We start from the raw sequence: 14,303 nt of genomic DNA, 5'->3' as shown, positions 1-14,303 counted from the left end.
ATTAGAGGGGATTTCCACACTTTACACAGATCTGGACAAAAAAAAAAAAAAAAGATCCAGTACTTACATATAATTCTCACAAAGTTGTGAAGAAAATATTTTGTAAAATTTATAAAGTGAATTAAGTGTGAATTATTATTAGAGTGGTTTGAGAAACTTTCATGTAAATCTGAGCTGGAAGTGGCAAGACAGGTAAATTTTGAATGTAATGAAAAGATCACCATAACTTGGCATCAGGAAATCTTAGTTCAAGTTCCAATACTTAAAAAGTACTGTGATTATGGGCAGGTCTTCCTGACTGGATTTGTTTTAAGTTTGTGGAATAGTTTAGCTCTAAGTTCTCTTCCAGCTCTACTATTCATAGAACATGATATTCAATTCATAGATATATGACTAGTTTTTTTTTTTTTTTTTAAAGGCAGGACAATGGGAACAAAACAGACATAAGCAGGTATGGGAATTATCACTGTAAGCAGGTCAAGCATGTACAATTCCAACCTATCCAATCTATCAAATGCCCTAGTTATTTTGGAAATGAAGTGCCAAACTTAGGAAAAAACTTCATCCTCAAGAAGGCACCATTTCCCAACCATAACCTACAGAAAGTAGATGCTGTCACTCAGAAACCATATCAATAAAGTTACTCCTTTTCCTTTGTCTTCCCTATCTGAAGTGAGCCTCACAGATAAAAAAAAATAGGAATATAATAATACATAACTTTTCAGTAGTGCTTTAAAATTTGCAAAATGTTTGACAAACATTAACTCATTTTATTCTCACAACAACTTGCATTTGTAAAATAATGTTGAATGAATTCTCCAGGTCACACAGTATCTGAGACCACATTTAAAGTCTTTTTTTCTGACTCAAAGCTCAGAGCTCTTTCTATTGCATTTAGTTTTGAAAAACAGAGGCATAAACTAATTTATACTTCCCTTAATACCATGCTATGGTCAATTCCTCTGTGTCTGGTCAATTCAACTGGCTTTTATTAAGCCAGTTTGTCTTTGACCACATTGCAAAATCACATGTTAGGTCTTAAAGATACAAATATGAAATAAATCCTTGTCTCCACAGAGCCTATATTGGGAAGAGACAGGATAAGACATGTACACAAGTAATTATAATACGAGGCATAGTGTGATAAATGAAAAGGAGAGGTCCAGACAAGGTATAGTGAAACATCTGAGAAGGGAAGATCACTTTCAGCTGTAGAGAGGTAGTGGTGGGAGGAAGGGATCAGGAAAGATTTCATAGAGAAGGTGCTGCCAGGATTAGGCCTACAAAGAAACAAAGGATTTCTCCTTTCTTGATCTAATTCTCATTATTCAAGAAGTTGGTTTAAAGACCAGAGAAAAGATCTCAAGTCAATAGGTAATTGACAAAACAAGAAATCTGCTTGTGTAAGACCAAAAATTGACCATTATTTTCTAACCTGTAGGAAAGGGTAGCAAAGTAGAAGCCTGTCAGGAATAGATTAGTACTTTTAAACAGCATTATTAATCTATTGCTCAATCTGTATTAATTTTGCCAGTCATGCATATAAATGATTCAATTCTTCTGTGAGATGTTTAATGTTCTGGAGAAAAAAAATAATCTGAATGTTTATTCATAGGATTTTCCAGAAGAGCTCAAGGCATTCTACTGACCTAATTCATTCTTATATCCCATGTGACAAAGAAAGGTGGAGATTCTAGGATCATAAAGTTGAAGTTGGAATAGACCCAAGAGCCCTTCTAATCCAACCCCTTTGTTTTACAGAGGAGGAAACTGAGGCCCAGGGAGGCTGAGTTATTTGTTCAAAGTCACATAAGCAACATAGATTCAAGGTAGGATTTGAAAATAGGTCTTTTAACTCCAGGGGCAAAGATTTTTTGTTTTTTGTTTTTTTACTGCTTCCTACTGAGGTACTATTATAATTTCACTTAAAAAGATTAGGAAACTAAGATCCAGAAAGGTACTATTTTATTGATGGGGAAAGTAAGTATAAAACTCAAATCTTTTCCATTCTCTTTGTTCTTCCTATGCATTTGTTTAGAAATCTCAACCCAGGATTCCTAAATTGGTTCATCCATCAGGGAGCCCAACTTCTGATCCTCCCTCATCAGTCTCTGAGGCCTTGCTTGAGTTTCCTCAAATATGAGCAACAAACTTCCATTCCTTCTATATATACTTCCATTCAATTACAGATGGAAGACATCTCCAGATTGTCTTCTTAGATATACTCGTTTCACCAATATAATTCCTAAGTTATCTTTCCTCTCTTGACATATAAATAGGATAGACGTGATCTATAATTTGGCATTCCCATTTATATTAATTTAAAAGTTTCTTGAGGATATAAGCCTTATTTATTTTTTATTATACTTAACTACCTGACAGGTGGCCTGACATTCTGTATTGACTAACTGAATTTAAGAGAAAAAAAAATTAGAGATGTAAGATAAAAGGGGATAGGGACAAATAAGGGATCACAGAGGTAATTTGGTTCACTCATTGAGGGAAATCTTTCTACTAACCCTCTTGACAATTGACTCTTCTGGAAACCATCCAGAACCATGCTACCTACCAGTGGAAAAGAACTACATCATATGAGGTAGTAAAGACTGGGAGGATAGAGAATGGTTGCACTGGGGTGGAAATATCTGCTACCCCTCCCTTTTCTGCAGATCAACTTTTGCAGTGGGGACTCCAGGATTCATCCTTTTGGAAAGGTTCAGTAAAAAAAAAAATAAAAGACCTGACCTTGGACAGGTATTGAGATTTAAACCAAAATTTTTCCTTCCCGAAGTTTCACTAGGATGTAGAATATATTATCATCTAAGAATAGGACTGGTGAAGAACTGGGGGCGGGGTGTGAAAGGGGGAGAAGAAAAGGTTGGCAGACTGCTCAACAGTCAAGGAATCATACAGTCTTCTGGATCAACTCCATCTTTTTTTATTAATTTTTTAAATTTACAACATATATGTATGGGTAATTTTTCAGCATTGACCCTTGCAAAACCTTCTGTCCAACTTTTCCCCTCTTTTCTCCCACTCCCTCCTCTAGATGGCAGGTAGCCCAATACATGTTAAATATGTTAAAGTATATGGTTTAACTGCCATCTTACAAGATGAGGAAACTGAGTCCCAGAGAAACAAAATGACCAGTCCCAAATCACACAACTAGTGGGTAAAAGGGCAAATACTAGAATCTGGGTGTTTTTTCCACTGTACCCCACTGCCACTTTTTAAAAAAGTATATTTAAATCTGTCCCAATGAGTTATCTCTAAGACAGCTCTATGGGTGGAAGAGGAGAGAAATGTTTTATATTACTCTAAATCTCTCAGTTTTGCATCCTGGGACCTTTTGGCTCTCATCTTTGTTTCTGAATCAGTGAGTGATTTCTTCAGGGGGTAATGAGGCATGTGCCTATTGGCCTGTAGGGGAATCTACATACTCTTCATACTTGTCCAGGGTGGAGGGAGCAGCACTGGTCTAAGTCCTTAGGCATTTTGTCTACATTATTGGGGCATAAAGTTTTGCTATTTTGTCCTGATATCACCACCTATATTCCTCTGCCCTATTTTTAATTCTTCCAATCCTGATATCCAAGCTTTTCTTTGGATGATCCTTGGTGGCCTTAAAACAAGTCAGGACACTAAGCAATGTCCAAAACCTCAAATTGCTTCCCACCCAAGTAACTGCTTATTATTCTGCCCTCCAGACCCCTGACCATGCCCCACTTAATTTTTTTTTGGGGGGGGTGCATTCCCACCCTCAATTGACCTCTTAGGATCAGCAGCCTCCTGGAAGGGAGAAAAGCAGAAACACCAGTGCTCTCTCTAAGCTTACTAACAGTGAGATCCTGGACAGGAGGATTCCTTCCTCACCCTCAGTTCTTCAATTCCCCTCAACTATAAAATCATGGAGGCTCAGTCACAGCTTGGTATTATCCTTTGTATCCAAAGAGGGACAGAACCAGTTCTAGCCCCTTACAGGCAGAATGCCAGGATCAGCAGAGCTTCTCCCCCTCCCCCAACTCAGAGAGGGCAAAGGGCATTCATTATGTGGAAGAAGAGTTTTAAATTCAGCTCAAGGGAGAATCCAGAGAGGGGGAAGCTGTGGAAGGGTTCAGTTCATAAAAGAGAATGCTGTAGACTCCAAAAGGTTAAAAAAAAAAAAAAAAAAAAAAAAACCAAAGCCAACCCAATAATCTTCCCTCCCTCCCCCAACTTCCCACCTCCTTTCTTGGCTTCCCTACCCCCTCCTCCCAGAGTTCAGACCTTCCAGCCGCTAGTGGCCTGAAGCCAACATCAAGGCCACACTGGCCGCATTCAGGTCCCTGCTGGCCTCAGGGTCCCCTGTTCCTTCCAAACCAAGGTCATATCCTAGGCCTTTCCAGGGTGGACCGCCATTCCCCACACTCCCACACCCCTACATGGCATTCAGCACCGTGTTAACCCCTTCCTTTCCCAACCCTGGGTACGAAGGACCAACACATAGCCACGCTAGAGAGACAGAAGACCCCATGCGCAAATCCCCAGGCCTCTTCTCCTACGGGCTACAGAAATCAAGAGTCAGACTGCTGAGTCGGCACAAAGTCTCACGCTCTAGTCCGGGATAGCCAGTGGAGGGGGTGGGGGACTGTGGGCTGGTGGAGCCGATTTCCCAGAGCTTTGCTTACTCCTCACCTCTGGGGAGCATTTAACCTGTTCCTCTCCGTGTCCAACTGAGTCCCGAGGTTGCTTGTCGCCTGAGGGAATGGAGAAAATAGTAGGAATTTTTGTTTTGGTTTGGTTTGTGTTTTTGTTTCCCCAAACTTGGGGCAGGAAAGGACAAAAGCATTCGCTAAGGACGACCTTTTTCCAGTACTACTTCCCTTCATGGCAAGAAAGCAGCCAGGCATTCGCCTAAACTGTGCTAGAAATCTCTGGGTCGGTAGTTTCCGGAAAGAACACCTAGCTCAGTCCCTGGGAAGGAAAGCGCTTCTCTATCTCTTCTTCAGGGTGGAGGCTCTGGGGACTCTGGCTGCGAAAGTGGAAGTGAGGAATGGGGAAGAAGGTCTCCAAGTTTCGGGGTACAGTTAAACTGCAGATGAAAGAAAAATTCCTTCTCACGCCAGGAACCCTCGGTTCTTTGGAGCACCTAAGGTGATTGAAGTGGAGGGAGGAGGATCAGAGAAGGAAAACTCGATTTCGCCAAGGGCGGGACGACGCGGGGACAACTTGAAACAATCTGGCAGGTGCAGCAGAGGGAAATATCCACTGAGTGGGATTGGTGCCCATGAAAAAGTCTAGATTCTAAGCCATAGAGCAATTTCCAAGATTTGCCAAGCCCTTACCCAAATGAATTTTAGTTCACCCCGCACCCAGCCTCTCAGCCACAAGTGGAGTTAGTGTCTCGCAGGCCCCAACTGTTCCTTGGCAGGGGATATGATACGGTCTTAGCCCTACCATCGCCACGCGAATTACGCCCTTCTGCCCTAGTTTCTTAAGGAACTGGAAGGAGGAGGGGGAAAGGAGAACTGGAGTGGCACCTAATTGCAGAGATACTGTAGACCCCGTGGAACAAACCCACTAAGACGGCCCGTGCTATTGTAAAGCTTTATAGAACAGGGATAGCAGTCGCATCAGCATACAGTCGGTTCCCTGACCAAGTGCTAGCACCCGGGCTGGGGAACCGTAAGGTTGGGGCGGGGGAAGGAAGACGGTGAGAGGCTAAACATAGTACAGGAGGGTCGAAAAAATATCCACAGCGAAACCTTGGCGATCCATTTTGCGCTAAGAGCAAACATCGAAAAACACCGAAGACATCTCCATTTAATATTTACATTCAAGCAGGTAATAATTGGAAGCTTATAGTTTAGACATTTCTAGTAGCAGCAGTTTCTAGAGAGCTTGTTTAGCTTTTTAACAAACTTTTTTTTTTTGCACATAGAAACAACACATCCATGTGTACAGTATCAAAAAATATATACCAAGGTTATTGGTATTGCGGTTCATGGGGGGAGGGGGAGAGAGAAAGAGGAAGGTATGGAAAATAAATCAACTGAAATACTGAATGAGGGAAGAGAAAGGTAAACAGAAAATAATTTGATATAGAATATAAGGTGATCTAGAGGAAACTCCATAAATCTAGGTTTTTATATTTCAATATATAAATACCTACAAATAAATATATATATATTTATATATATATATATCAGCCCGATGGGGGTGATCGGGATTTTTGAGTTCAAACAATACATTTCAATAATAACACCACATACAAAGGGGAGTAAAGTCAGCACTTGACAAGTTAGCACGGTTAAAATATAATACTATAACTCTGAGACAGCCTCCCGGCTGTCATGTCAGTATTCGAGGTCCGGGTGGAAGCGGCTGGGAGCAGCTCCCGGTTCGGGGATGGAGGTTGGGGAGGGAGCGGAGGAATAGCCCCTATAGGCACCGAGTGGAAGGAAGCTCGGGCTTCCCTCCACTCCCCCAAACCCTTCCCCCCTGCAGTGCGGTGCGGTACGGTGCGGGAGAGGGAGGAGAAGGGCAGGAGGGAGGGGATATAAGTGCTTCCTGCCCGGATCGTGGAGATGAACTTTGAAGGACAGGATGACTAGGGTATTTGGGGGTTCGCTGTCTGTAAGTGCAGACCCTCAATCTCCAGTGGTCAGAAAGATAGGGATTCAGGCTCCCAGTCCACGCAAGCCAAGCGCCTCAGCAGAGGCAGTGCGCCTCTTCCAGACTACACCCCAGAGCTACACAGTCACGTACTCTTTGAAAGTGACAGTGAGGCAGTTTGCCGTTACATCGGTGATAATTATATTTCCAAAAAAAGGTTTGAATTCGGTCAGAGGCTCCTCCGGCTCGTCCCGCGCCTCAGCCGGCGGCTTTTCGGCCGGCGCCGCCACTGCCACTGTAGCCTGCGCCTCAGGTTTCACCTGCAGAGGGCTGGGAGACTCCCCAGGCCCGCAGCGCGACTTGACACAGCGTAAGTCTATAGGTTCGTCCAGGTCCGAGTCCAGAAGGATGACCTCAGGCGGGGGAAGGGCGGCGGCGGCCGAAGCTGCGGTGGGCAGGTCGATTGGTCGCTCAGCTACAGGGCTGGCGCCCAGGCAGGTGGGAGTGCTGATGCTACGGGCTGTGAGGCGTTTCTTGCAGGGTTCCCGATCACCGTGAGAATCCGAGAGGCAGCGTTTACGGGAGTTAGCGAGATTTAAGCCCACCGAGTGGTGGTGATGGTGATGGTGGTGATGGTGGTGATGAGAAGAAGGTGGGTGCGAACTCCGATTGGAGTCCCAAGCTAACAAGTCGGGCTTGGTGGTGAGTTGTAGCGGTTGGTCTAGGAACGTCTCCTTAGCTGGGGAGGAGTTGCGGGAGGCAGAGTCCTGGATCTGGGTCTCCTCATCGTCCCCATTTTGAGAATCCTCATCCCGCCTTTTAGGGGGCAGATCAGGATTTTTCTCATTGGCCCCCGTCATCTTTTTCAAAGTCCTGTCTCCACTACTGTGCCGCTCCTCCCCAGCCTTCTTCTTGGTGTGTCCGGGAGAGCGACTCTCAGTCTCGACACCATCCCCTGACTTGATTTTCACTGCCTGCATGCCATTCTCCATGTATTTGCTCATGACAATAACTATGCGTCCATTTTTATTCTTATTTTTGACTATTTTCATCTTGCCCCCGATCCCATTGCCCGCGGGCATTCCTGCCTCCTTGGGTGGGGAAGTAATGCCATTGGACTGGCCCTTCTCTGAGACTTTGACACCAGCCCCGCCCCCACTGGCTAAGGGTTTCACAGTACTCAGATAACCCTTCGACATCTGACTGTGTGCCCACTTGTCAGTTGGATGGCTCTTGGTCGCCAAGTCCGGGCAGTTGGGATTGGGAGTCTCCTTGTGGCTAGGCTGGTACTGAAGGTCGTACATCTTGGGATCTGGCTGATAGGGGTGATGTTTCTTGCTGTTGAGTTGATAGTAGTATTTGCCGCTCTTGCCATGGGGCGGAGGCTTGCCCCCTTGCTCTTTGCTATGTGGCTGGTATTGATGGTGCTTTTTGCTGTTGAGTTCATATTGATGACTTTGGCTCTTCCCTTGGGAGCCTAGCTCCAGCTTGGAGCGGTTGTCTGCTGAGGAATCTTGAAGGCCAGTAAGCACATTGGAGCGGCGGGCAAAGGTGGGCACCTGTGAGACCAAATGTAAAGAATATAAATGTAGAGGGTAAGGACTTGGCAAAGAGTGTGGGAGGGGTGTCATTGGCATGCAGGAAGCACAAAGAGACTTTTTCCTTTTACTAAGGATGGAGGGAAGTGGGTAAAAGAGGACTCTAGGAAAATTAAATACAGCCTAAATTGTGAGGCTTTGTTATACCTATGACCCTCTGTGCAAAGGAAAGGGAAATAGTACAGAGGCATTTTAAAGCTCCAAGTAGTTAGTCACCTCCAGTCTCTTCCCCCAAATTCAAGAACTCTGGCATTGTTCCATTTAAATCTGATCTCTCTCCCCTGGGGAATGATCCAGGCTTCAAAAAAAGCAAGGGGGGAAACAAGGAGATCTGTGAGGCACCCCAAGATCTCAAGGACATCATGACTTATTGAACTGGGGCAGGGGTAAGGGCATGCTGAAAATACCAGAAGAAAGCTCCTTTACCATGGATGTTTTTTAGAGGCCAGGAAAGGGGAGGTGCAAATCACTTAAATGATGCCACTAGATATAGAGACTCTTACTGTTACCCTCCCTCCAGTCCTCTCTTTCTCTATTCCTTAGTGTCCCAGATGTCCTGTTATATTTACTTGAACAACCAGTGGTTTGGGCTTCGGCCCTCTCTTCCGATATCCCATCAACTGCTCCTGGCGCTCCCTGGGGAGGAAACAAAGAATAGTGATATTAGCAAGAAGGTCTCCTCATTCCCTTTGGCAATGCCAAGCCATGGAGCCAATATTTCTTATAGAAAAAGAAAGCTTAAATGAGCCAAAGAGGGGAGATGATTAACAACCACTGGCAAAAATTTGCAAGGGAGGCATCCTAGGCCCAGCTCTCTTAAGTCCCTTTTAAAAAATGGGCCTAAATACTACATCTGCATAGAATGTTTGAGTATGCATACCCTTCCCCATACACCCCCAGATAAACACCACAATCCCAATACAAACCAGTGCCCAGTTTTCTTTAAATGAGCCCTCTTTAGCAAGAGCCTTCATTTGAGGAAAAAAAAAAGGGTGGTGGGGGGAGAGACACAATGTGGAAGAGGAGTAACTCTGGCAGTGACCTACCATTTCAAACATCCCTAGCTTGGACCCACGGCATTACTGGACAAAACAGATTGGGGGAGGGGGGAATTGAGAGTGGAGAGAGGAACCCAGAGAATCCAATCAAGTCTAAATGAGGTATATATCAGATTCATCACTCTCTATCAGTAGTTTCTGATGCAAAATGACCTCATTAGGATTCAGATAGAGTGCTGCTCCCAGAAGTAAAGACTTTCCTATGGCCAGGCACTAAACAGGGGGAGGAGCTGGGCCCTTGTTTACACAAGGCAAATGAGCCAATTAGAGTCTGGTGGTAGAGGAAGGAGTAGAAGCCTGATCAGGTGAGTAGTCACTTCTGTAAACTGTGCCCCCAACACATCCTCTAAGCAGATAGGAAGAAGCCAGGATGCTGGAAAAGGAAAACTTCACTAATGATTTTCTCAAGGGCAGCCTCAATTTCTAAATGACAATAAAGTCAGCAGGTTGTGCCACATCTTCAAGCTGAGGAAGGTGACAGATTGAAGGATGCTCTAGCCATCTTTTTCCAGGATAAAGTTTTCGATGTTCTCAGGAATTAAAGGCCTTGTCTCTGTCTGTAGAAAAGGACAGGTCTCCAAAGATCAGACCCTTTCCCCCATGAGACTGTCTGGGTACTAGGTCTATGAGACAAACGTAAGGGCTGAGCAGGTTGGGGGCAGGAGCATTGCTTCGAAGTTGCATGGCATTGCAACATCCTGAGTTTAACTCTTCGGGGACCCATTATGCAACATGGCATCAGCCACCGACATGGTTACAGGGTTGTGAACTCCCCTGGGTGGGGGAACAGACAGGGTACCGCACTAGGCGCCCCCCTGCGCTTTGATGAGCAACTTCCACATTGAATCCCTTCTAGAGGGCGGCCGGAGTTTAGTTTTAGCGCCAAACACACAACAGGAAGTAATGCAAAATATAAGGGGGAGGGCCGGAGTAGAACCTTGTACAGTCGAGTTCGAAAAGCCCAGTCCCTGTTTCTCCTTTCCCCTCCCTGCCCCCTCCAATTCTCCCTGAAATAGATCACTAAAGCCACCAGCAGAGAATCCAGCTGCAGCAGCTGCACCTGACATGCTCGGGTGCAAGGTCCTGGGGAAGAGCCTCTTTCAGCATAAAATTCAGCCGCATTCCCTACCTTCCCTTCTCTTCCACCTCCAAGACAACACAGTTCCGCCACAATTTTCACTTTCCCTGGAACCAAACCTACTTTCAGCTCTCAACAGCCCCCTTCCCTTTCTCTGCCACCCCCTCACAAAAGAGTCATAGTAGCTGTGGATGTGTGAGGGAAAGTTAGTAGGTGGGGGTGCGGTGGAGCTAACAGTAAAGCCTAAATGTGTCCCAAACTGTAGCAAAGGGAAGAGGTTGAGGACCTGTCCACTTTATGCCGGCCTCCAACAGGTTAACTTAAGTTCCATGACGTCCTTGAGGTTGCACAATGCCAGCTCCCGAGGAGCTGTTCCGCAGGTTAAGGGTGCCAAGAGCCTAGTGACTGTAAGAAAGCGAATACCTAGGCTTCGGGGGTGGAGCTGGAGGGTGGGGTTGCGAGGGGGCAGTGGGGGACCAGGCGTGGCTAAAAATCCTGGTAGTTGCAAAGCCTACAACAAGGCTCTTCCCCCCCCTTCCAATTAAACCCCGAAATATCAAACTTATGTTGCACCTCCCCCTCCTGAATGATGCAAGAGTTAAAGACATTTGTAAAGAAGCAGAAAAACTTGAAGGCGTCCCCAAGAGAGGAGGGGGAGATACTGTTCGATCCTTCCCCCACCTATTCCTAAAGCAGTTTCTCTCGCTTTCCCTTTTCCATATACGGTTACTGCAAGCAGTCGCTGCGGCTTCGGGGATTCTCACCTGTTCTGGAAAGCGATCAGCAGTCTGGGATCCAGGATATTCTCCTCGGGTTCCCACGTGTTATATCTTGCAAAGGGAAAGGGGGGGAGGGAGACACATCAGAAGAAATAATCCACCTCTGTGGCTGCCAGGAAGGGGAACGACAAATAAGGCCTGCTTATCTTAATGAAGCGAAAGCTGTTGGGGTGTGTGTGTGTGTGTGTGTGTGTGTGTGTGTGTGTGTGTGTGTGTGTGTGTAGGGGAGGTTTTGTAGGCACAAGAGTCAATGGCATTCTCCACTTCTCCCCCCCCCCCTCCCTTTTAATCGTGAGTCCTCTGCAAACCAAACTCTAAATGCACAAGCCCGAGCTGGGAGAAGGGGGTGCTGGAGGACGGTGGCAAGAAAAATAAAACAGTTAATTTTGCAGAGTTATTAGCCAGGAATTTTAAGCATGTTATACTGCGACATATTCTAAAAACCACTTTGCTCCTATGAACACTGTGTGTTCAGCAGAAATATAAAGTCGTCGTTCTTACCTCCCCCCGCCTTCTCTCTGGGCGCCCCCAAAGGATTTTAGTCACCCCTTACTTGACTCTTAATTCTATATTAGTCAGCCGTCCCTCAGATGGAAGGGAGCTCCGCTGTCATGGCCATTCAAATCCCAAATATTCGGCAACACAAAATATATGCGTGAGTGTGTGTGTGTGTGTGTGTGTGTGTGTGTGTGTGTGTGTGTGTGTGTGTGTATGCCTGTGTGTGCGTCTGTCTCTATCCGGTGTCATCGCATTTCAAAAAGAAAAAAAATCCGAACCAAAAGCGCCACAATGACAGTTCCCAACATTTTCTGCCTTTTTTCTCCCCTCCCTCCACCATCAAGAGGGAGGAGACACAATTGCATTTTCGTCGCTTTTTAATTTTTTTTTTTTTTTTTTTTTTTTTTTTTGGTTTTGCAATATGGAGCCGTTCGGTGGAGGGAAAGGGGAAAGAAGCCATTTTCTGCTGCACATCAGTCAGTGCCTGCTCGCTCGCTCCCTCCCTTCCTCCCTCCCTCCTCCGGCCTCCCCGGCTCGGCTCCACGTTTCTCCAGCCTTCTCCTAGCTCTTTTTAGTGCATAAATTAGTGATGGCATTTCCCGGAGAGCACAACACAGGGATCCAGGCTAGGGACTCTGCAGCTCTAGCTTCGCTAGTGCCTGCCACCGACCTCCCCACCCCCTCCCCCTTTTGCCCCCTACTCCGCCTCTCATTTATTTCCCCCCTCCCATCTCTGGTCCAGCAGTCCAAGACACCCGCTCTCTCCCCACCCCCGCTTCCCTCTTCCCAGGTCCACTACTTACTTGGGGGACCAGCCTCTCCATTTCACAAGATACTCCACTCTGCCCTGCGGGGGTGGAAGAGACAAGACTCAGCCCTAAGCAAGCGGTTTGCACTGGATCTCTAGCTCTACCTCCACGGCTTCCCGGATCCTTTAGCTTCCCCAACCCCCAACCCCCTTCTCTTCTTTTTTCGCCCTGTCTCCCTGTCTCCTGTTTCCCCTTCTCCTTCACGGCTGCCTTTCCCCTCCTTTGCAGCGGCTGCCTTACCTTTCGGATTCGCTTCTTCTCGATGCTTTCCACCGCGAAGACGTGCTCCCCAACAGCTGGCAGCTCCATGTTGGGGCCAGAGCGAGCCCGAGGCTCAAAGGGGTTGGCGAGGTTGCAGACGCTGCTGGTTCTCCCGGGCGTCCTGCTGCACCACTGGCTGAGTGGCCGCCACTGCCACCGTTGCTTCTGCTCTCGCTCTGCTCCGCCAGGCTGACTCGTTCCCTGGACCTCTCACCGCTCCTGTCTCTTGCTCTCACAGACAACTGAGCCCCAGCCGATCCTGCACAAGCAACTCATGCAAATCCCGGACGTCAGTGGGGCGGGGCCTCCACAGGCCCAGCTTGTCGTCAAGGGGAGGGAAACAGAAAAGGATTGGTGCAATCCGGCCTGCCAAGGCACTGGAACTGGGCGGGAGGAGGAGGAGGAGGGAAGAATGGGAGGGGGAGGGGAAGAGGGATTGAGGAGTGAGCGAGCCAGCTACAGAGGGAGAGAGAGAGAGGGAGAGACAGAGAGGCATAGCTAGAGGTTTGGGAAGAGGGATAAGGACTAGGAAAAAGAAGTGAATCAGGCAGAGACCATGCAAGGTTAACAGCATAGGAAACTGGATCTTGGGGAATCGGGGGAGGAGGGACGGCTCTTGCTTCTCCGCGGCCACTGGGCTCTCTTCGAGTCCCTTTCTCGCTGTGCACAGCCTGGGGTCCTCTGCCAGGGGCCACGGAATCAATCTGTAGTATTTAAAAATTGCACCAAATTGCATCATGTGCAGCTAGAATAGCTTAGGAAAAATTGCCTGCAGGGGGCGGAATCGATGCTAGGGCAGTCAGTGCGACCCCTTCCATCCTCTGTCCAAGTGGCCCTTTCGGTGTCGCGCCCTCGAAGGCTTTTAGGAATGAGAAAGGAGAAAGAGGTGGGAAAGGTGAAAGGTCAAGGAGAGAAAGCGGCAGGAAGAATGCCCTACCAAAAAATGCCTGGAGAAGTGGAAGAAATAACAGAAAAAGTATTAAGGGCAGAAGAACCGGAGAAGAAAACGCTCAAACAGGGACATTACCAGGACCTGACTCCTAATTTATTGATGGCGTTTCCTCCTGGCACGGGGAAAAGCCTGAAAGTACAGACCCCAGCAGCCTCCGCGGCGAACCAGCGGGAAGAGAAGACAAGAAGGGGCCGGGAGAAAGGGCGAGGAAAGAAAGCTAGGAAAACTGAGGGGGAGTGTCGACTTATGGGAGGAATTGGCGCGACGCCGATGGACACTGGATAGGGACAAGGAACGAGGAAACGGGAAGGGTTGGTTAAGGCAGATGGGGAAGTCCAGGATGAGACTCAAGGAGAGGGAGAATACAGCAGAGCTAGGAGCATATCCGCAGGAAGTGAAATGGACCCCAAGGATGGAGAAAAGGCAAGCGTAGGAAACAGCAGAGGAAAGAAGAAGATACAGACTAGCCCACTGACTTCTCAGCTAGCCTTCTATTGGACTCTGGAGCCCTTTCCCGTAGTTAACCTTCTGTGGCTTTTAGCAACCAGGGACGTGTGAAGTTTAGCACCTATGGTGGAGAGGCTGAGCTTTCTCCTGCTAGGGGCGCTGCTGCTTCCTCGTAGACTCCCCCGAAATCCCTAATTTTCCAAAGAAGGGGTGGTGAAGTTGGGTGAAT

General features: G+C 47.0%; 1 protein-coding gene across 1 annotated transcript; it reads right to left on the bottom strand.

Annotated features, from left to right (window-relative positions):
- Positions 1–5,784: 5,784 nt before the first annotated feature.
- On the bottom strand, positions 5,785–12,952 carry CBX4 (chromobox 4). Its single transcript, XM_051995437.1, has 5 exons — positions 12,655–12,952; positions 12,409–12,452; positions 11,093–11,158; positions 8,762–8,828; positions 5,785–8,153 (listed from the first exon to the last, which is right to left on the bottom strand). The coding sequence occupies exons 1-5, from the start codon at positions 12,721–12,723 to the stop codon at positions 6,732–6,734; spliced, it is 1,668 nt and encodes a 555-aa protein (XP_051851397.1). The 5' UTR covers positions 12,724–12,952; the 3' UTR covers positions 5,785–6,731.
- Between the last annotated feature and the right edge of the window lie 1,351 nt (positions 12,953–14,303).

The sequence above is a fragment of the Antechinus flavipes genome, chromosome 4 (assembly GCF_016432865.1).
Source record: "Antechinus flavipes isolate AdamAnt ecotype Samford, QLD, Australia chromosome 4, AdamAnt_v2, whole genome shotgun sequence".
Classification (NCBI taxonomy): Eukaryota; Metazoa; Chordata; class Mammalia; order Dasyuromorphia; family Dasyuridae; genus Antechinus; species Antechinus flavipes.
The sequence above is the reverse complement of the archived record's forward strand: the minus strand, read 5'-3'. Positions and strand labels throughout refer to the sequence as shown.